The 23,212-nt window shown below is 42.1% G+C and overlaps 1 protein-coding gene across 2 annotated transcripts in view; it reads right to left on the bottom strand.

Annotated features, from left to right (window-relative positions):
• Window positions 1–23,212, bottom strand: part of LOC110494825 (semaphorin-3D) — a 136,545-nt gene that overhangs the window by 41,671 nt on the left and 71,662 nt on the right. For both annotated transcript variants that reach the window (XM_036950936.1, XM_036950935.1), the window contains 6 exons: window positions 12,359–12,519; window positions 11,752–11,814; window positions 5,496–5,615; window positions 4,723–4,816; window positions 383–511; window positions 94–236 (listed from right to left, as the gene is read on the bottom strand). In XM_036950936.1, the coding sequence (XP_036806831.1) occupies window positions 94–236; window positions 383–511; window positions 4,723–4,816; window positions 5,496–5,615; window positions 11,752–11,814; window positions 12,359–12,519 (710 nt within the window). The remainder of the gene's footprint in view (window positions 1–93; window positions 237–382; window positions 512–4,722; window positions 4,817–5,495; window positions 5,616–11,751; window positions 11,815–12,358; window positions 12,520–23,212) is intronic.

Genomic DNA, 23,212 nt, shown 5'->3' with positions numbered 1-23,212 from the left:
CAAGAGATCTGAAACCTCAAGGTGAGGTGGTTAGGTGTTGGGCTAAAGTTGCTACAGTATCTGTCCTCCATATGGTCATATCATCCCCCTCACCTTGCAGACGCGTGCCACTCTGTTGTAAACCCTCTTGTCCCACTGGCTGGACTCTACAGCTGTCTCCTTGAAGAAGATATAGACTTTGTCATCGTCCACACTGTGTGTGTCTGGGATAGAGAAGGAACCCACAAACTCTGGCTCTGCGTGGACGGAAACAAATTATATCACGATGAGGACGTAAACGTCTACTCATTAGCTCACTGCAGTCTTGGAGGTTTGTTTTCTCAGTGTGTATGTAGTGCTGGTTGCTGCTGTACTGCAGAGGTACGGACTATAGCTGTCTCACCATTGAGCCAGTGGTCCTGGTATGCCTCAGTGCGTATGTAGTGTTGTTTGCTGCTGTGCACAGAGGTACGGAATACAGCTGTGTTGGTGCCCATGAAATCCACGGATGTCCCGGCATATAAATCTCCATCTAGAGGTGAGATAGGGAAGGGGTTGACGTAAGAAAACACAAATACATAAACTCATTAAAAAGAAACGTCCTCTCTGTCAACTGCGTTTTATTTTCAGCAAACTTAACATGTGTAAATATTTGTATGAACATAACAAGATTTAACAACTGAGACATAAACTGAACAGGTTCCACAGACATGTGACCAACAGAAATTGAATAATGTGTCCCTGAACATAGGGGGGGGGGGGGTCAAAATCAAAAGTAACAGTCAGTATCTGGTGTGGCCACCAGCTGCATTAAGTACTGCAGTGCATCTCCTCCTCGTGGACTGCACCAGATTTGCCAGTTCTTGCTGTGAGATGTTACCCCACTCTTCCACCAAGGCACCAGGAAGTTCCCGGACATTTCTGGGGGGAATGGCCCTAGCCCTCACCCTCCGATCCAACAGGTCCCAGACGTGCTCAATGGGATTGAGATCTGGGCTCTTCGCTGATCATGGCAGAACACTGACATTTCTGTCTTGCAGGAAATCACGCACAGAACGAGCAGTATGGCTGGTGGCATTGTCATGCTGGAGGGTCATGTCAGGATGAGCCTGCAGGAAGCAATATACCCTGCGTGAATCCGACCATCACCCCTTGGTGAGACAAAACCGTGACTCATCAGTGAAGAGCACTTTTTGTCAGTCGTGTCTGGTCCAACGACGGTGGGTTTGTGCCCATAGGCAACGTTGTTGCCGGTGATGTCTGGTGAGGACCTGCCTTACAACAGGCCTACAAGCCCTCAGTCCAGCCTCTCTCAGCCTATTGTGATGATGTATAGATGATGTATAGATGATGTGTAGATGATGTATAAATGATGTATAGATGATGTATAGATGATGTATAGATGATGTGTAGATGATGTATAGATGATGTATAAATGATGTATAAATGATGTGTAGATGATGTATAGATGATGTATAGATGATGTGTAGATGATGTATAGATGATGTATAAATGATGTATAGATGATGTGTAGATGATGTATAGATGATGTGTAGATGATGTATAGATGATGTGTAGATGATGTGTAGATGATGTATAGATGATGTATAGATGATGTATAGATGATGTATAGATGATGTGTAGATGATGTGTAGATGATGTATAGATGATGTATAGATGATGTGTAGATGATGTGTAGATGATGTATAAATGATGTATAGATGATGTGTAGATGATGTATAGATGATGTATAGATGATGTGTAGATGATGTGTAGATGATGTGTAGATGATGTATAGATGATGTATAGATGATGTATAGATGATGTGTAGATGATGTATAGATGATGTATAGATGATGTGTAGATGATGTGTAGATGATGTGTAGATGATGTATAGATGATGTATAGATGATGTGTAGATGATGTATAGATGATGTATAGATGATGTATAGATGATGTGTAGATGATGTATAGATGATGTATAGATGATGTGTAGATGATGTGTAGATGATGTATAGATGATGTGTAGATGATGTATAGATGATGTATAGATGATGTATAGATGATGTATAGATGATGTATAGATGATGTGTAGATGATGTGTAGATGATGTATAGATGATGTGTAGATGATGTATAGATGATGTATAGATGATGTGTAGATGATGTATAGATGATGTATAGATGATGTATAGATGATGTATAGATGATGTGTAGATGATGTATAGATGATGTATAGATGATGTGTAGATGATGTATAGATGATGTATAGATGATGTATAGATGATGTATAGATGATGTATAGATGATGTATAGATGATGTGTAGATGATGTATAGATGATGTGTAGATGATGTATAGATGTTGTATAGATGATGTGTAGATGATGTATAGATGATGTATAGATGATGTATAGATGATGTATAGATGATGTATTTTGTTATGTTTTCAGTGTATCTTTACCGCTTTCAAACAATACAATTGATCACGATACCAAAAATACGTGTGCACTAAAATGACAATAACTCGAGTTAACTGATTAACTCTGACAGCCCTAATTAAAAAATAATCTCTTTATAGAAAAGTATCTGTTTACATTAATTCCAAAAGCAAACACATTCACACATTTTCCAATACATTTAAATCCCTTTTAGGCCTGTCTATTAAATGGAACAAAAGTGTATGGACAGCTAGCTAACAATAACGGAATTTTAAAAATAAGTAGCGATGACGAAATGGAAAAGTAGCTATCGCCTATCACTAAGCTAGCTAGAGGTTAGCAATTAGCAACTTTCTAAAATATATATAATTACCGTGGTTCATATTTACACAGAAAACCATTTTAGAGCCCAAACAGATCATTAATTATGCGAGAAACGGCGGTGGAAATGCCTTTATGCGCAAATTTCGAAGTAAACTCGGAGTCCTGCGATGACATGGTGTGTGGTCCTCCCACTACGACTCATCAGGAAACCATGCAGTTTATTAGGCTACAGAGGAAATAAGTTACGATGAACTTCACAGTGTGGTGAAAGTACACGATGGACCTTTCCTATAAATATCAAGGGTTTGTTTCTGGTGACATGATGATCAATGCTTGACGTATCCATAATCCTCTCATCATGTAGACTAGATTCACACTCGTATCCATAATCCTCTCATTATGTAGACTAGATTCACACTCAGTATCCATAATCCTCACATCATGTAGACTAACCTACAGTACCCCGGGCACAGCCTTCCCGCACTGTATCTGTGAGCTGTTGGCCAGAGAGCACGTGCCAAGACCAGAATAGGTAGAATTTGCGTGAATTTGAGTTCATCTTTAGATTTGTGTGAAAAAAGGTACATATTAGTGGGCATCACGTCGTCGCGCTGATCAATAACAAGTCCGTTTGGTGGAAAAACATATATTATTTATTATAATTTCGTGTGGGAAAATGCGCATATTTTATTTATGCGAATTTCAGAATTTTTGCATGTCATTAATTGGATGGAACCCATATGCGAATTTCAGAATTTTTGCATGTCATTAATTGGATGGAACCCATATGCGAATTTCAGAATTTTTGCATGTCATTAATTGGATGGAACCCATATGCGAATTTCAGAATGTTTGCATGTCATTAATTGGATGGAACCCATATGCGAATTTCAGAATGTTTGCATGTCATTAATTGGATGGAACCCATATGCGAATTTCAGAATGTTTGCATGTCATTAATTGGATGGAACCCATATGCGAATTTCAGAATTTTTGCATGTCATTAATTGGATGGAACCCATATGCGAATTTCAGAATGTTTGCATGTCATTAATTGGATGGAACCCATATGCGAATTTCAGAATGTTTGCATGTCATTAATTGGATGGGTTCCATCCAATAGCTATTGACTTACATACTAAAGTGATCTATCTAGCGAGATACTTAGCTTGGCTACACTCATATAAATATATATATATATAAATGGGAAAAATCTCACCAGTTTTCCCACAATTAATTTATACCTCAAAATGAGCAGAATACTTAACACCGTTTAGTTAAACATGTTATCTCTAGATTTAGAACATTTCACGGACCAACGTAGGAAACATAGAGACGTGTGCCTGCAGCAGTAACCCTCTGAATGTCTCTCCCTGGTGGCAGAGCTAAGTATACCTGTAGATGTATAGGATTGCAACACCAGGGAGGACTGCAATAATAATGATAATAATGGAAGGCTTGTTTGTTTTTTACACACTTGAATTATTACACTCAGGGGTAGGCTAAGTAAACGTTTTACAGACTGGCATTACAGACATTGCTACTGAAACATGTTAACTCCACATTTTCACATGTTGAGGAGAAAAACACTGTTTCATCCCCACGTGTGAACTTGCAATTACATATGTCAACGTGAAATTTACACCTGTGAAGTTTTCTCACGTGAAACTGCAAATGGGGTTTTCACATGTGATTGTTATTCACCTGTGAACTTTGCACTTCACATGTGAAGTGAAAACATGTTATTCTCCTCACATGTGAAAAAGGTGGTGTTAACATGTGAACGCTAAATTAAATATGGTTTCACGTGTGAAATGTAAGATCAACATGTGAAACTGCAAATGTCATGTTTTTTTGTGTTTTTTGTTGTAAAGGTAAAGGCATGTGTCACAGTCAGCGTTGACAGTTGTGGAAGTCATTTTGGATTTAAGGGGTCTCTTTTTTCATGGCCATATTTTACTATATCACATGTATGACTTACCGGTGAGCCTGGCGGTGAAGGGCTCCCGTGGACTAAAGGGACATTTCCCCCGTCCAGACTCCACAGCATGGCTCAGCAGGCGGAACGATGGCTCCTAGGACACACAGAGAACCGTCTCAACCGCCACAGTAACATTTATTAGGCCTCCTCAACATCAGAGAACCGTCTCGACCTCCACAATGTAATCGTTCCATCTCCACAGTAACATTTATTAAGCCTCCTCAACATCAGAGAACCGCCCCCCCCCCCCCCCCCCAGAAGAGAAAACTGTGAGGTGGATGGATGCCTTGTGGAGGACAAGAGGAGCAAGTCAAAAAGGCAACTGATCTTTTGAGATCACACAGCGGTGGGTTGATATCTGTAAAATAGTAGCTGTGTCGTGTGTCGACAGCTGGATTTTTATCATGTGGACTTCCATCAAGTATTTAGTCAACTCTTCACCAACCACCTGTGGATCCATCAGAGCCAACAACAAACAAACAAAGAGAGAGAGAGAGTTGACAAGTCAAGAGTTTTTGTCAGAAAGGTGAAAGGACAGATTCTTTAAGTGTTACCGTTTTACAACGACCGTCCCAAACAATAAAACCCGTTGACAGTACACCTCAATAAAGCTTTTATGGTATTGTAGGAAAAAGAAAGGCGGATTGAGTCTCTCTCTCTCTCTCTCTCTCTCTGGGATCCGTCAAAGGCAACAAAAGACAGATGACAAGTCAAAGTTTAGTTTAGTAAGAGAGAGTGGAACAGAGCCTCTCTCCATCCGTCCACCTTCTCACCTCAATACTGCGTCCCAGGTCTATGTAGGTGCATTGTGGGTGGTAGGCCCCGGTGCCACAGACGTACACATGAGTCTTATTGAAGGGCTGGAGGAGACGCACGTAGTTGGCACAGTCAGTCTGAAACAATACACAATATTAGGATTTACACTCACTGTAAAGATAACAAACATACGCATATACATCACAGCCATAGTTAACAGAGTTGAAACATGATCTTTCTAAACCCTGTACTGGTTCATCATCCCACCAACCTGATTAGCACTTTGCTATCTTTCCAAAGAATTTGCCTTAAAGGCCAATTATTTATGAAGAAATCAACTAAGAATATATTGAACATTGTCAGAGTGGAATCACTTGACACCTCTGGTTGTAGGTTGAATCATGTCCTAAAATATAACACAGCATCATGGCCTAAAATATAACACAGCATCATGACCCAAAATATAACGCAGCATCATGGCCTAAAATATAACACAGCATCATGGCCTAAAATATAACACAGCATCATGACCTAAAATATAACACAGCATCATGGCCTAAAATATAACACAGCATCATGGCGTAAAATATAACACAGCATCATGACCTAAAATATAACACAGCATCATGACCTAAAATATAACACAGCATCATGGCCCAAAATATAACGCAGCATCATGGCCTAAAATATAACACAGCATCATGGCCTAAAATATAACACAGCATCATGACCTAAAATATAACACAGCATCATGGCCTAAAATATAACACAGCATCATGGCCTAAAATATAACACAGCATCATGACCTAAAATATAACACAGCATCGTGGTGTAAAATATAACACAGCATCATGGCCTAAAATATAACACAGCATCATGGCCCAAAATATAACGCAGCATCATGGCCTAAAATATAACGCAGCATCATGGCCTAAAATATAACACAGCATCATGACCCAAAATATAACGCAGCATCATGGCCTAAAATATAACACAGCATCATGGCCTAAAATATAACACAGCATCATGACCTAAAATATAACACAGCATCATGGCCTAAAATATAACACAGCATCATGGCCTAAAATATAACACAGCATCATGACCTAAAATATAACACAGCATCATGACCCAAAATATAACACAGCATCATGACCTAAAATATAACACAGCATCATGGCCTAAAATATAACACAGCATCATGACCTAAAATATAACACAGCATCATGGCCTAAAATATAACACAGCATCATGGCCTAAAATATAACACAGCATCATGACCTAAAATATAACACAGCATCATGGCCTAAAATATAACGCAGCATCGTGGTGTAAAATATAACACAGCATCATGGCCTAAAATATAACACAGCATCATGGCCTAAAATATAACACAGCATCATGACCTAAAATATAACACAGCATCATGACCTAAAATATAACACAGCATCATGGCCTAAAATATAACACAGCATCATGGCCTAAAATATAACACAGCATTGTGGCCTAAAATATAACACAGCATCATGGCCTAAAATATAACACAGCATCATGACCCAAAATATAACACAGCATCATGGCCTAAAATATAACACAGCATCATGAACCAAAATATAACGCAGCATCATGGCCTAAAATATAACACAGCATCATGGCCTAAAATATAACACAGCATCATGGCCTAAAATATAACGTAGCATCATGGTGTAAAATATAACACAGCATCATGGCCTAAAATATAACACAGCATCATGACCTAAAATATAACACAGCATCATGACCTAAAATATAACACAGCATCATGGCCTAAAATATAACACAGCATCATGACCCAAAATATAACGCAGCATCATGGCCTAAAATATAACACAGCATCATGACCCAAAATATAACACAGCATCATGGCCTAAAATATAACACAGCATCATGACCCAAAATATAACGCAGCATCATGGCCTAAAATATAACACAGCATCATGGCCTAAAATATAACACAGCATCATGGCCTAAAATATAACGTAGCATCATGGTGTAAAATATAACACAGCATCATGGCCTAAAATATAACACAGCATCATGGCCTAAAATATAACACAGCATCATGGCCTAAAATATAACGTAGCATCATGGTGTAAAATATAACACAGCATCATGGCCTAAAATATAACACAGCATCATGACCTAAAATATAACACAGCATCATGGCCTAAAATATAACGCAGCATCATGACCTAAAATATAACACAGCATCATGGCCTAAAATATAACACAGCATCATGACCTAAAATATAACACAGCATCATGACCTAAAATATAACGCAGCATCATGGCCTAAAATATAACACAGCATCATGGCCTAAAATATAACACAGCATCATGGCCTAAAATATAACACAGCATCATGACCTAAAATATAACGCAGCATCATGGGCGTAAAATATAACACAGCATCATGGCCTAAAATATAACACAGCATCATGGCCTAAAATATAACACAGCATCATGGCCTAAAATATAACACAGCATCATGACCTAAAATATAACGCAGCATCATGGCCTAAAATATAACACAGCATCATGGCCTAAAATATAACACAGCATCATGACCTAAAATATAACACAGCATCATGGCCTAAAATATAACGCAGCATCATGGCCTAAAATATAACACAGCATCATGGCCTAAAATATAACACAGCATCATGACCTAAAATATAACGCAGCATCATGGCCTAAAATATAACGCAGCATCATGGTGTAAAATATAACACAGCATCATGGCCTAAAATATAACACAGCATCATGGCCTAAAATGTAACGCAGCATCATGGCCTTAAAATATAACACAGCATCATGGCCTAAAATATAACGCAGCATCATGGCCTTAAAATATAACACAGCATCATGGCCTAAAATATAACACAGCATCATGGCCTAAAATATAACACAGCATCATGGCCTAAAATATAACGCAGCATCATGGCCTAAAATATAACACAGCATCATGACCTAAAATATAACGCAGCATCATGGGCGTAAAATATAACACAGCATCATGGCCTAAAATATAACACAGCATCATGGCCTAAAATATAACACAGCATCATGGCCTAAAATATAACACAGCATCATGGCCTAAAATATAACACAGCATCATGGCCTAAAATATAACACAGCATCATGACCTAAAATATAACACAGCATCATGACCTAAAATATAACACAGCATCATGACCTAAAATATAACACAGCATCATGACCTAAAATATAACACAGCATCATGACCTAAAATATAACACAGCATCATGACCTAAAATATAACACAGCATCATGACCTAAAATATAACACAGCATCATGACCAAAAATATAACGCAGCATCATGACCTAAAATATAACACAGCATCATGGCCTAAAATATAACACAGCATCATGGCCTAAAATATAACACAGCATCATGGCCTAAAATATAACGTAGCATCATGACCTAAAATATAACACAGCATCATGGCCTAAAATATAACACAGCATCATGGCCTAAAATATAACGTAGCATCATGGTGTAAAATATAACACAGCATCATGGCCTAAAATATAACACAGCATCATGACCTAAAATATAACACAGCATCATGGCCTAAAATATAACGCAGCATCATGACCTAAAATATAACACAGCATCATGGCCTAAAATATAACACAGCATCATGACCTAAAATATAACACAGCATCATGACCTAAAATATAACGCAGCATCATGGCCTAAAATATAACACAGCATCATGGCCTAAAATATAACACAGCATCATGACCTAAAATATAACACAGCATCATGGCCTAAAATAAAACGCAGCATCATGGCCTAAAATATAACACAGCATCATGGCCTAAAATATAACACAGCATCATGGCCTAAAATATAACACAGCATCATGGCCTAAAATATAACACAGCATCATGACCTAAAATATAACGCAGCATCATGGCCTAAAATATAACACAGCATCATGGCCTAAAATATAACACAGCATCATGACCTAAAATATAACGCAGCATCATGGCCTAAAATATAACGCAGCATCATGGCCTAAAATATAACACAGCATCATGGCCTAAAATATAACACAGCATCATGACCTAAAATATAACGCAGCATCATGGCCTAAAATATAACGCAGCATCATGGTGTAAAATATAACACAGCATCATGGCCTAAAATATAACACAGCATCATGGCCTAAAATATAACGCAGCATCATGGCCTTAAAATATAACACAGCATCATGGCCTAAAATATAACGCAGCATCATGGCCTTAAAATATAACACAGCATCATGGCCTAAAATATAACACAGCATCATGGCCTAAAATATAACACAGCATCATGGCCTAAAATATAACGCAGCATCGTGGTGTAAAATATAACACAGCATCATGGCCTAAAATATAACGCAGCATCATGGCCTAAAATATAACGCAGCATCATGGTGTAAAATATAACACAGCATCATGGCCTAAAATATAACACAGCATCATGGCCTAAAATATAACGTAGCATCATGGTGTAAAATATAACACAGCATCATGACCTAAAATATAACACAGCATCGTGGTGTAAAATATAACACAGCATCATGGCCTAAAATATAACACAGCATCATGGCCTAAAATATAACACAGCATCGTGGTGTAAAATATAACGCAGCATCATGGTGTAAAATATAACACAGCATCATGGCCTAAAATATAACACAGCATCATGGCCTAAAATATAACACAGCATCATGGCCTAAAATATAACGCAGCATCATGGCCTAAAATATAACGCAGCATCATGGTGTAAAATATAACACAGCATCATGGCCTAAAATATAACACAGCATCATGGCCTAAAATATAACGTAGCATCATGGTGTAAAATATAACACAGCATCATGACCTAAAATATAACACAGCATCGTGGTGTAAAATATAACACAGCATCATGGCCTAAAATATAACACAGCATCATGGCCTAAAATATAACACAGCATCGTGGTGTAAAATATAACGCAGCATCATGGTGTAAAATATAACACAGCATCATGGCCTAAAATATAACACAGCATCATGGCCTAAAATATAACACAGCATCATGGCCTAAAATATAACACAGCATCATGGCCTAAAATATAACGTAGCATCATGGCCTAAAATATAACACAGCATCATGACCTAAAATATAACACAGCATCATGGCCTAAAATATAACACAGCATCATGGCCTAAAATATAACACAGCATCATGGCCTAAAATATAACGTAGCATCATGGTGTAAAATATAACACAGCATCATGGCCTAAAATATAACACAGCATCATGGCCTAAAATATAACACAGCATCATGGCCTAAAATATAACACAGCATCATGACCCAAAATATAACGCAGCATCATGGCCTAAAATATAACGCAGCATCATCTGGACTAGAATGGTCCAAACACATCAAGACAGTTGTGAAGAGGGCACGACAAAGCCTATTCCCCCTCAGGAAACTAAAAAGATTTGGCATGGGTCCTGAGATCCTCAAAAAGTTCTACAGCTGCAACATGGAGAGCATCCTGACTGATTGCATCACTGCCTGGTACGGCAATAGCTCGGCCTCCGACCGCAAGGCACTACAGAGGCTAGTGCGTACGGCCCAGTACATCACTGGGGCTATGCAGCCTGCCACCCAGGACCTCTACACCAGGTGGTGTCAGAGCAAGGCCCTAAAAATTGTCAAAGATCCCAGCCACCCCAGTGTATGGACTGTTCTCTCTACTACCGCATGGCAAGCGGTACCGAAGTGCCAAGTCTAGGACAAAAAGGCTTCTCAACAGTTTTTACCCTCAAGCCAGATGACTCCTGAACAGGTAATCAAATGGCTACACGGACTATTTGCGTTGTGTGCTTCCCCCCAACCCCTCGTTGACAACCCACCCGTCTCCCGAGAGTCTCATAAACCTAAAAACAAATCCACAAATAGAACAAAAAAAATAAAGTAGACTTTCCTCAAACTTTAGGCCTTTTGTTTAAATTACACACTATGACGGGTGCTTGGCCTTGTCCAAAATGACATGCTATGAGTGTGCCTGTGTTCTCCCTTCTAGAGGATTACTAAATAAGGCCTCCTGATCACCTAAACAGCTTTGCGGGAAAACGCATCACGTTGTTCATGCATGGATGAGTCCCAAATGGTTCCCTTTTAATACCGCCCTAAGGTGCTCTGGCTTTGAAAGCTGTTGTTGCTTACCGAAAGGTTCTTCCCTGCCAGCCTGCAGTGCTCAACGTGTTCTGTCGCAGCTGGCCAGTAGATCTAAAAAAGGGAGGGAGGGGGTTTTGACTTGGCTTAGAGATGGATGTCATCATTTTAGGAAATTCCTTCTGGTTTTGGTTGGGAAATAAAAACAACACAGTTAAGGAGGATTTTATTTTTTAAAGGGTGAAAGAGACCTTGTAAGGTACTGACCAGGTAGAGAGTAAGGTACTGACCAGGTAGACAGTAAGGTACTGACCAGGTAGAGAGTAAGGTACTGACCAGGTAGAGAGTAAGGTACTGACCAGGTAGACAGTAAGGTACTGACCAGGTAGACAGTAAGGTACTGACCAGGTAGAGAGTAAGGTACTGACCAGGTAGAGAGTAAGGTACTGACCAGGTAGACAGTAAGGTACTGACCAGGTAGAGAGTAAGGTACTGACCAGGTAGAGAGTAAGGTACTGACCAGGTAGACAGTAAGGTACTGACCAGGTAGAGAGTAAGGTACTGACCAGGTAGACAGTAAGGTACTGACCAGGTAGAGAGTAAGGTACTGACCAGGTAGAGAGTAAGGTACTGACCAGGTAGACAGTAAGGTACTGACCGTTCGTGTAGGAAGATCCAGACTGTTAGAGTGCAGCAGGTAGACGTGGTCTCTTCCTCCCACCAGCAGCCAGCCACGGTCCTCATCCAGCAGCAGGGCCTGGTAACCCCCACTCACACCCCGGTCCCAGAACACACTGGAACTGTTCCTCCAATGCAACTCTGAGAGACAGAGAGAGAGGGAGAGAGAGAGAGAGAGACAGAGCGAGAGGGAGAGGGAGAGAGAGGGAGAGAGAGAGAGAGAGAGAGAGAGAGAGAGAGAGAGAGAGAGAGAGAGAGAGGGAGAGAGGGCGAGGGGGAAAGAGAGGGAGAGGGAGAGAAAGGGAGGGAGAGAGAGAGAGAGAGAGAAACAGAGAGAGGGAGAGAGAGGGAGAGGGAGAGAGAGGGAGAGAGAGGGAGAGAAAGAGAGAGAGAGAGAGAGAGAGAGAGAGAGAGAGAGAGAGTGATGAACCTGGATAGAGCCCCATAGGCAAGCTGATCCTGGGGCTCTGTTCACAAACAGACCCCACAGATCATTGTCTAATCAGTCTAATTAATGTCTAATCAGTCTAATCATTGTCTAATCAGTCTAATCAATGTCTAATTAGTCTAATCAATGTCTAATCAGTCTAATCAATGTCTAATCAGTCTAATCAATGTCTAATCAGTCTAATCATTGTCTAATCAGTCTAATCATTGTCTAATCCATCTATTCCGGCTAATCAATGTCTAATCAGTCTAATCAATGTCTAATCAGTCTAATCAATGTCTAATCAGTCTAATCAATGTCTAATCAGTTGTCTTCCTCGAATGAAGGGGATGATGATGCAATCTTTGCAAGAGGGAGGGAACCTGATTTCAATGGCCCTAAACTCGGAGCTCAGACACTTCATACAAAACAATATATATATTTCTTTAAAAAAATATATAGGAAATTGAAATTCCATACATTTTGAAGAATGCAAATTCAAATGTATTACATCCTTCTTAAAAACTGTAACACAAAACATCACAAACAAACACTTAATGCAGGATAAACAGAGTTATCCCAGAGTTAGCCTGCCCAGCAGCCGGTTAGTTCTGAAGGATTTGTTGCCATAGAAATGTACCTGGCTAAAAGGTGAGCTACTTTCGTGGTGCCAGTTATCCCAAGTTGAACTCAGAGTTGACCAAAGTTACCTCGCAAACTCCTCAAACCACTTACCCTCCTGAGCCAACTCTACACCCTGTCTACATGTGTCCTCCGTCCACTGACTGTCCCCTCTCCCCTCTCCCCCCCACCAGAGACAACTCCCCCAAAATCCTATGAAGTAGATGGATACGGTACTATAACCCTAAACTATGTCATTGTGGGATCATTAACAAGGGAGGAAGCGAATGCAGAGAGGATGTATGCAAAGTAAACAACTTCAGTTAATTATACTTAGCCAGCACAAAGACCAAACATTTTGTCTACAGACAAGAGTCTAAAGACAGGAGTCTAGAGACAGGAGTCTAGAGACAGGAGACAAGAGTCTAGAGACAGGAGTCTAGAGACAGGAGACAGGAGTCTAGAGACAGGAGTCTAGAGACAGGAGACAAGAGTCTAGAGACAGGAGTCTAGAGACAGGAGACAAGAGTCTAGAGACAGGAGACAGGAGTCTAGAAACAGGAGTCTAGAGACAGGAGACAGGAGTCTAGAGACAGGAGACAAGAGTCTAGAGACAGGAGACAGGAGTCTAGAGAAAGGAGTCTAGAGACAGGAGTCTAGAGACAGGAGACAGGAGTCTAGAGACAGGAGTCTAGAGACAGGAGTCTAGAGACAGGAGACAAGAGTCTAGAGACAGGAGACAGGAGTCTAGAGACAGGAGTCTAGAGACAGGAGTCTAGAGACAGGAGACAGGAGTCTAGAGACAGGAGTCTAGAGACAGGAGTGTAGAGACAGGAGTCTAGAGACAGGAGCCTAGCGACAGGAGACAGGAGTCTAGAGACAACAGTCTAGAGACAGGAGTCTAGAGACAAGAGTCTAGAGACAGGAGTCTAGAGACAGGAGTCTAGAGACAGGAGACAGGAGTCTAGAGACAGGAGTCTAGAGACAGGAGTGTAGAGACAGGAGTCTAGAGTCTAGAGACAGGAGCCTAGCGACAGGAGACAGGAGTCTAGAGACAACAGTCTAGAGACAGGAGTCTAGAGACAAGAGTCTAGAGACAGGAGACAGGAGTCTAGAGACAGGAGTCTAGAGACAAGAGACAAGAGTCTAGAGACAGGAGTCTAGAGACAGGAGTCTAGAGACAGGAGTCTAGAGACAGGAGACAAGAGTCTAGAGACAGGAGACAAGAGTCTAGAGACAAGAGTCTAGAGACAGGAGACAAGAGTCTAGAGACAGGAGTCTAGAGACAGGAGTCTAGAGACAGGAGACAAGAGTCTAGAGACAGGAGTCTAGAGACAGGAGTCTAGAGACAGGAGACAAGAGTCTAGAGACAGGAGTCTAGAGACAGCAGACAAGATTCTAGAGACAGGAGTCTAGAGACAGGAGACAAGAGTCTATAGACAGGAGTCTAGAGACAGGAGACAAGAGTCTAGAGACAGGAGACAAGAGTCTAGAGACAATAGTCTAGAGACAGGAGACAAGAGTCTAGAGACAGGAGTCTAGAGACAGGAGACAAGAGTCTAGAGACAGGAGACAAGAGTCTAGAGACAGGAGTCTAGAGACAGGAGACAAGAGTCTAGAGACAGGAGTCTAGAGAAAGGAGACAAGAGTCTAGAGACAGGAGTCTAGAGACAGGAGTCTAGAGACAGGAGACAAGAGACAGGAGTCTAGAGACAGGAGTCTAGAGACAGGAGACAGGAGTCTAGAGACAGGAGTCTAGAGACAGGAGTCTAGAGACAAGAGTCTAGAGACAGGAGTCTAGAGCCAGGAGTCTAGAGACAGGAGTCTAGAGACAAGAGTCTAGAGACAGGAGTCTAGAGACAGGAGTCTAGAGACAGGAGACAGGAGTCTAGAGACAGGAGACAAGAGTCTAGAGACAAGAGTCTAGAGACACGAGTCTAGAGACAGGAGTCTAGAGACAGGAGACAAGAGTCTAGAGACAGGAGTCTAGAGACAGGAGACAAGAGTCTAGAGACAGCAGACAAGAGTCTAGAGACAAGAGTCTAGAGACAGGAGACAAGAGTCTAGAGACAGGAGTCTAGAGACAGGAGACAAGAGTCTAGAGACAGGAGTCTAGAGACAGGAGACAAGAGTCTAGAGACAGGAGTCTAGAGACAGGCGACAAGAGTCTAGAGACAGGAGACAAGAGTCTAGAGACAGGAGACAAGAGTCTAGAGACAGGAGTCTAGAGACAGGAGACAAGAGTCTAGAGACAGGAGACAAGAGTCTAGAGACAGGAGTCTAGAGACAGGAGACAAGAGTCTAGAGACAGGAGTCTAGAGACAGGAGACAAGAGTCTAGAGACAGGAGACAAGAGTCTAGAGACAGGAGTCTAGGGTATTGTCTTTACTGTCCAAATATTCATTGGAGACACTGTGTAATAGGTATGTGTGGGCATGTAACATGACTGTGGCTGGCGGGATGTATGACACCATGTTTATTTTTCTACACATTTCTCTAGTCTGATTAGATATTAGTTTGATTTTAATAATAATTCTCGTTGAACCACAAGGACGATCCCTCAGCAGTGGAAACCCAATCTTTCACCTGAACCTCCTGCTCCTCTTCCTCCAACCTCCTCTTCCTCCTCCCCCTCCTCATCCTCCTCCCCCTCCTCATCCTTCTCTTCCTCCTCCTTATCTATCTCCTCTTCCTCCTCCCCCTCCTCATCCTCCTCTTTCTCCTCACCACCTTTCCCCGTATTCTCTTCCTCCTCCTTATCTATCTCCTCTTCCTCCTCCCCCTCCTCATCCTCCTCTTTCTCCTCACCACTTTTCCCCTTCTTCTCTTCCTCCTCCTTATCTATCTCCTCTTCCCCCTCCTCTTTCTTCCAAAGCCATCTTATACAATCTCCTTGTCTTTTCCCATGTTTTGCTTTATTCTAAAATTGATTAAATAAAACATTTTCCTCAGCGATCTACACACAAGTGACTATGCATAGATAATAACATAGAGTAGCAGCAGTGTAGAGGGGGGGTCCTCTTGGACCCAGACTTGGTTCTCCGGTACTGCTTGCCGTGCGGTAGCAGAGGGAACAGTCTATGACTGGGGTGGCTGGAGTCTTTGACAATTTGTAGGGCCTTTCCTCTAACAATGCCTGGTATAGAGGTCCTGGATAGCAGGAAGCTTGGCCCCAGTGATGTACTGGGTCGTTCGCACCACCCTCTGTACCGCCTTACGGTCGGATGCGGAGCAGTTGCCATACCAGGCGGTGATAGAACCCGTCAGGATGCTGTCGATGGTGCAGCTGTAAAACCTTTTGAGGATCTGAGGACCCATGCCAAATCTTTTCAGTCTCCTGAGGGGGAAAAGGTGTTGTCATGCCCTCTTCACATCTGTCTTGGTGTGTTTGGACCATGATAGTTCGTTGGTGATGTGGACGCCAAGGAACTTGAAGCTCTCAACCTGCTCCACTACAGCCCCGTCGATGAGAATGGGGGCGTGCTCGGTCCTCCTTTTCCTGTAGACTTAATGATGGTGTTGGAGTCGTGCGTGACTGAGCACACACTCCTGAGGGGCCCCTGTGTTAAGGATCAGCGTGGCGAATGTCTTGTTACCTACCCTCACCACCTGGGGGGCGGCCCGTCAGGAAGTTCAGGATCCAGTTGCAGAGGGAGGTGTTTAGTCTCAGGGTCCTTAGCTTAGTGATGAGCTTTGAGGGCACTATGGTGTTAAACGCTGAGCTGTAGTCAGCTCAGCGAATAGCATTCTCACATAGGTGCTCCTTTTGTCCAGGTGGGAAAGGGCAGTGTGGAGTAAAAACAGAGATCGCATCATCTGTGGACTAGGTTAGTTGGGCTTCCGAGGGGCGCAGCGGTCTAAGGCATTGCATCTCAGTGCTAGAGGTGTCACTACAGACCCTGGTTCGGTCCCGGGCTGTATCACATCCGGCTGTGATTGGCAGTCCCATAGGGCGGCTCACAATTGACCCTGCGTCTTCCGGGTTAGGGGAGAGTTTGGCCTGGGTAGGCCATCATTGTAAAATAAGAATTTGTTCTGCAGACTGAGAAACGTGTGTCTCTAGGTCTAGACTAGCCTGTCAGCACGGTTCACTGTCTGGAGATGGACGAGAAGAAGGAGGAAGAGGAGGAAGAGGAACGGCCTGGCTCAAAGTGATGAAGTATCCTCTTCAGCCATCTCATAGGACTTCAATGACCAGACATGTACATTACACAGCATTCCCAGAACCTTCTAACCACATTCCAGAACTCTGCTCTCTGCTCTCATTCCAGAACTCTGCTCTTTGCTCTCATTCCAGAACTCTGCTCTCGGATAAACAAAGATTCCAGAGCTCAGAAGGACGCAAGGCATTCTTCACCTCTCCTGGAAGTGTTACAGTCCATTTGGACCCCCCAAACATCTTGTCTAGCAGTAGACAGTACCCAAGCTGAGTCAGCCAAACGACAGTACTGTGCATAGTCTAACAAAAAATAGGCTGGTGAGGTAATAACTAGGAAAAACTTTGCAAAATGAAAGCCATGCCAGATGTATTAATCATTTTCACATACACAGAAGAAGCAAACTAGCTCACACACGCAAGCACGCAAGCACACACACACACACACACAATGAATTTAATCTCACATGCTATATAATTTCCCTTCACCTAAATCCACCCTGTGTCAAGTTGTCCTGAAAATAGGAGAAACTTGGGATTTATTTATGAAGCATTGAGATTCATACCTCCATGTATGAAGGTTTTAATGACCGACGACCCATTCATTGTATATCATTTCCTCATCTGTAGTAGTAGTAGTCTGAAATCAGTTCTGATCCGGATCAACAGGTGAAAAATTACCCAGATATCACCTCAGTTACCTTACAATGTAACAGCTACAGTAACATCAAGGACATTCACACGGCTGGGAAATATATATATATATATATATATATATATATATATATATATATATATATATATATATATATAGGGCTGAATAAGAGCTGAATAAGTATTATGTGTTATTTGTGTTATGGTTATAGTATATATATATATATATATATATATATATATATATATATATATATATAGGGCTGAGTAAGTATTATGTGTTATAGTATATTTGTTAGTCAGTTTAATATTTAGACGATATAATCTTTCTCGTTAATATCGTTAGTATTTTCCTCTGTTTCCTCTGGTTCCTCTAGCAGAAATAGTTCAGAGCACCAAGACATGTCATCTTGTGAAACACACACACACGCACACACGCACACACACACACACACACACACACACACACACTTCCTGCCAGCTGTTTGCTGTTTTCACAGGCAGAATGGTAGGACAGTGTGTTCTGACCAAGCAAAACATTGTGTGTGTGTGTGTGTGTTTGTATATGTGTGGAAATGCGTGTGTATGTGTGTGTATGCGTGTGCATGTGTGAGTGTGTGTGTGTATGTGTGATGAGTTATGGTTAGAGTTAAGATGGTGTTTAACTTCCTATAAAATAAACATTACTATTCTTCTTGAACTTATACAGCCCATTGGTGGCCCAGGGCTTTTGACCAAAGCCCAGGGCTTTGGTCAAAAGCAGTGCACTATATATGGAGCAGGGTGCTCTTTGGGATACACAGCCACAGTCATCGTCTTTCGGCTCCAGAACTGTCGACCGCAGAGTAACAATAGGATGAGGTATATGATCAAATACAGGAATCCCCCTGGGGGGAAGAAGTCGAGTCCCAAAACTCGTTATGAGGCGTTTCTTCTTGGACTATTGAAAACTGTGTTTGGTTTTTGCGCCTGTTTTTGTTCTCTACCTGGAAATCAATAGGTTTGTTGAATGATTAACCAATGATTAACCAATGATTAACCGATGATAAACCAATGATTAACCAATGATTAACCAATGATTAACCAATGATTAACCGATGACAAACCAATGATTAACCGATGATTAACCGATGATTAACCGATGATAAACCGATGATAAACCGATGATTAACTGATGATTAACCGATGATAAACCAATGATTAACCAATGATTAACCAATGATTAACCACAATGATTAACCGATGATAAACCAATGATTAACCGATGATTAACCAATGATTAACCAATGATTAACCAACGATTAACCAATGATTAACCAATGATTAACCGATGATAAACCAATGATTAACCGATGATTAACCGATGATAAACCAATGATTAACCGATGATTAACCGATGATAAACCAATGATAAACCAATGATTGACCAATGATTAACGAATAATAAACCAATGATTAACCGATGATTAACCGATGATAAACCAAATGATAAACCAATGATAAACCAATCAGTATGATTAACCAATCAGTATGGCCATCATTCACTTATTCTACGTGAGCTAAATGTGCTCCTAAGCAGTGAGCAGGCTTTACATACTCTCTGATTACTTCTGATTGGTCAGCGCCCCGGGCCACAGGTTTTATTTTGTTTCAACTTTTAGTTTCAAATGTCAAGTCACTAAGAGGCTGAGGATTTAAAGGGTCAGGGGTCGTTTGGTCAAATGTCAAGTCACTAAGAGGCTGAGGATTTAAAGGGTCAGGGGTCGTTTGGTCAAATGTCAAGTCACTAAGAGGCTGAGGATTTAAAGGGTCAGGGGTCGTTTGGTCAAATGTCAAGTCACTAAGAGGCTGAGGATTTAAAGGGTCAGGGGTCGTTTGGTCAAATGTCAAGTCACTAAGAGGCTGAGGATTTAAAGGGTCAGGGGTCGTTTGGTCAAATGTCAAGTCACTAAGAGGCTGAGGATTTAAAGGGTCAGGGGTCGTTTGGTCAAATGTCAAGTCACTAAGAGGCTGAGGATTTAAAGGGTCAGGGGTCGTTTGGTCAAATGTCAAGTCACTAAGAGGCTGAGGATTTAAAGGGTCAGGGGTCGTTGGGTCAAATGTCAAGTCACTAAGAGGCTGAGGATTTAAAGGGTCAGGGGTCGTTCGGTCAAATGTCAAGTCACTAAGAGGCTGAGGATTTAAAGTGTCAGGGGTCGTTTGGTCAAATGTCAAGTCACTAAGAGGCTGAGGATTTAAAGGGTCAGGGGTCGTTTGGTCAAATGTTAAGTCACTAAGAGGCTGAGGATTTAAAGGGTCAGGGGTCGTTTGGTCAAATGTTAAGTCACTAAGAGGCTGAGGATTTAAAGTGTCAGAGGTCGTTTGGTCAAGGGAATTTGATTACTGCTCTCTATACAGGGTTGGGGAGGGTTTTGGAGGGTTGGAGAGGATTGTGGAGGGTTGGAGAGGATTGTGGAGGGTTGGAGAGGGTTGTGGAGGGTTGTGGAGGGTTGTGGAGGGTTGGAGAGGATTGTGGAGGGTTGGAGAGGGTTGTGGAGGGTTGTGGAGGGTTGGAGAGGATTGTGGAGGGTTGGAGAGGGTTGTGGAGGGTTGTGGAGGGTTGGAGAGGGTTGTGGAGGGTTGTGGAGGGTTGGAGAGGATTGTGGAGGGTTGGAGAGGGTTGTGGAGGGTTGTGGAGGGTTGGAGAGGGTTGTGGAGGGTTGGAAAGGGTTGTGGAGGGTTGGAGAGGATTGTGGAGGGTTGGAGAGGGTTGTGGAGGATTGTGGAGGGTTGGAGAGGGTTGTGGAGGGTTGTGGAGGGTTGGAGAGGGTTGGAGAGGGTTGTGGAGGGTTGTGGAGGGTTGGAGAGGATTGTGGAGGGTTGGAGAGGGTTGTGGAGGGTTGTGGAGGGTTGGAGAGGATTGTGGAGGGTTGTGGAGGGTTGGAGAGGGTTGTGGAGGGTTGTGGAGGGTTGGAGAGGGTTGTGGAGGGTTGGAAAGGGTTGTGGAGGGTTGGAGAGGATTGTGGAGTGTTAGAGAGGATTGTGGAGGGTTGGAGAGGGTTGTGGAGGGTTGTGGAGGGTTGGAGAGGGTTGTGGAGGGTTGGAGAGGGTTGTGGAGGGTTGGAAAGGGTTGTGGAGGGTTGGAGAGGATTGTGGAGTGTTAGAGAGGATTGTGGAGGGTTGGAGAGGGTTGTGGAGGGTTGGACAGGGTTGGAGAGGATTGTGGAGGGTTGGACAGGGTTGGAGAGGGTTGTGGAGGGTTGGAGAGGGTTGGAGAGGGTTGTGGAGGGTTGGACAGGGTTGGAGAGGGTTGTGGAGGGTTGTTGGTCTGACTTGACCATCTGAAAACATGTCATTCCTTCCAGGGACTTTAAGGCTACAGGTTAATGGGACAGACACACAGAGCCTTGTGTCAGCTACAGGAAGGTGGGAGTGATTGGGACACACACACACACACACACACACACACACACACACACACACACACACACACGAAACAGCAACAGCCCTCTCCGTTCTAGTGGGATAGCAGTGGTTAGATAAAAGGGTAGCAGTTGTGTTTGTAAGTAGATGAATGAGTATGATTTTTTTAGTCCAGCTGATCTGTGTAATCAAGAAAACCCACCTTTGTGTCTATTTGTGGTTAGACTCCTGGCTTCTGTATCAGTGCAGAATATTACAGTGTAATAATATGACTGTAAGTAACATGGGCCTCGCCCCACAGCTGGAGCTGTCGTCGTCATGACACTGAACACAGGTCTGACACACTCCACTAGGAATGAGTTGGCAGGCCAGGCGGTCTCTAACCTCACCACACACACACGCACGCACGCACACGCACACACACACACATTCGGCGGGCGATCTCCAACCTAATCAGCTCAAAGACTTTCTGAGCCACTGCACGCTATCGCCATAGAGAAACGCGGAATTCCGCTGAGTTCCAAACACCTGGTAGCCACCTGACTGACTGACTCTCCCTTTTGGTACTGGGGAAAGTTTCAGAAGGGGTTCAGCAAATTATTGACTGAAAATGACATGTCAAAGTTGAGGCAAACGTTGGTACTACTGAATACCTACTCAAGGAGCAGTACATCCTCTTTAAAACTCTAACAAAACCACAGGAAGCAAAGATCAACTTTAAATTCTTCAGTGTTCTCTACTGATTCTTACCACGCTAGCAGGAGTAACCATGAGTTGACACATCAGTACTGAGGATCTCTATAAGACATAAACCAGAACAACCATGAAATGGACCTGAAGCGTCATGCGTGCCCACACTCTAAATCACACTCTAAATCACACTCTAAATCACACTCCTTAATCTTAAGTGGGAATAACATTTGACAGTTTTTATATATTTTTTTCTCCCAAGGTTAGACTGAAATTTAAAACACAGCCGTATATATATCCACGAGGTAGTAAAACAACAACTGTAGGCGTTGTCCATGTTACACCTTAGAGGAGATGGATCACACATTTTCTATATTTCTTATTTAAAATTCCCTTTTCACCTTTATTTAACCAGGTAGACCAGTTGAGAACAAGTTTCTCATTTACAACTGCGACCTGGCCAAGATAAAGCCAAGCAGTGCGACAAAAACAGCACAGAGTTACGCATGAAATAAACAAACGTACAGTCAATAACACAACAGAGAAATCTGTATACAGAGTAAGGAAGTAAAGGCAATAAATAGGCCATAGTGGAGAAGTAATTACAATTTAGAAATTTACACTGGAGTGATATATGTGCAGACGAGGATGTGCAGGAGAAATACTGGTGTGTAAAAGAGCAGAAAAAAAATATATATATGGTCATGAGGTAGGTAGGTAGTTGTTTGGATGGGCTATTTACAGATGAGCTATGTACAGCTGCAGTGATCGGTTAGCTGCTCTGACAGCTGACGCTTAAAGTTAGTAAGGGAGATATGAGTCTCCAACTTCAGTGATTTTTTTGCAATTCGTTCCAGTCATTGGCAGCAGAGAACTGGAAGGAG

This window comes from Oncorhynchus mykiss, chromosome 17 (genome assembly GCF_013265735.2).
Source record: "Oncorhynchus mykiss isolate Arlee chromosome 17, USDA_OmykA_1.1, whole genome shotgun sequence".
Classification (NCBI taxonomy): Eukaryota; Metazoa; Chordata; class Actinopteri; order Salmoniformes; family Salmonidae; genus Oncorhynchus; species Oncorhynchus mykiss.
Note: the sequence above shows the minus strand (reverse complement) of the source record. Positions and strands in the feature narration are given on the sequence as shown.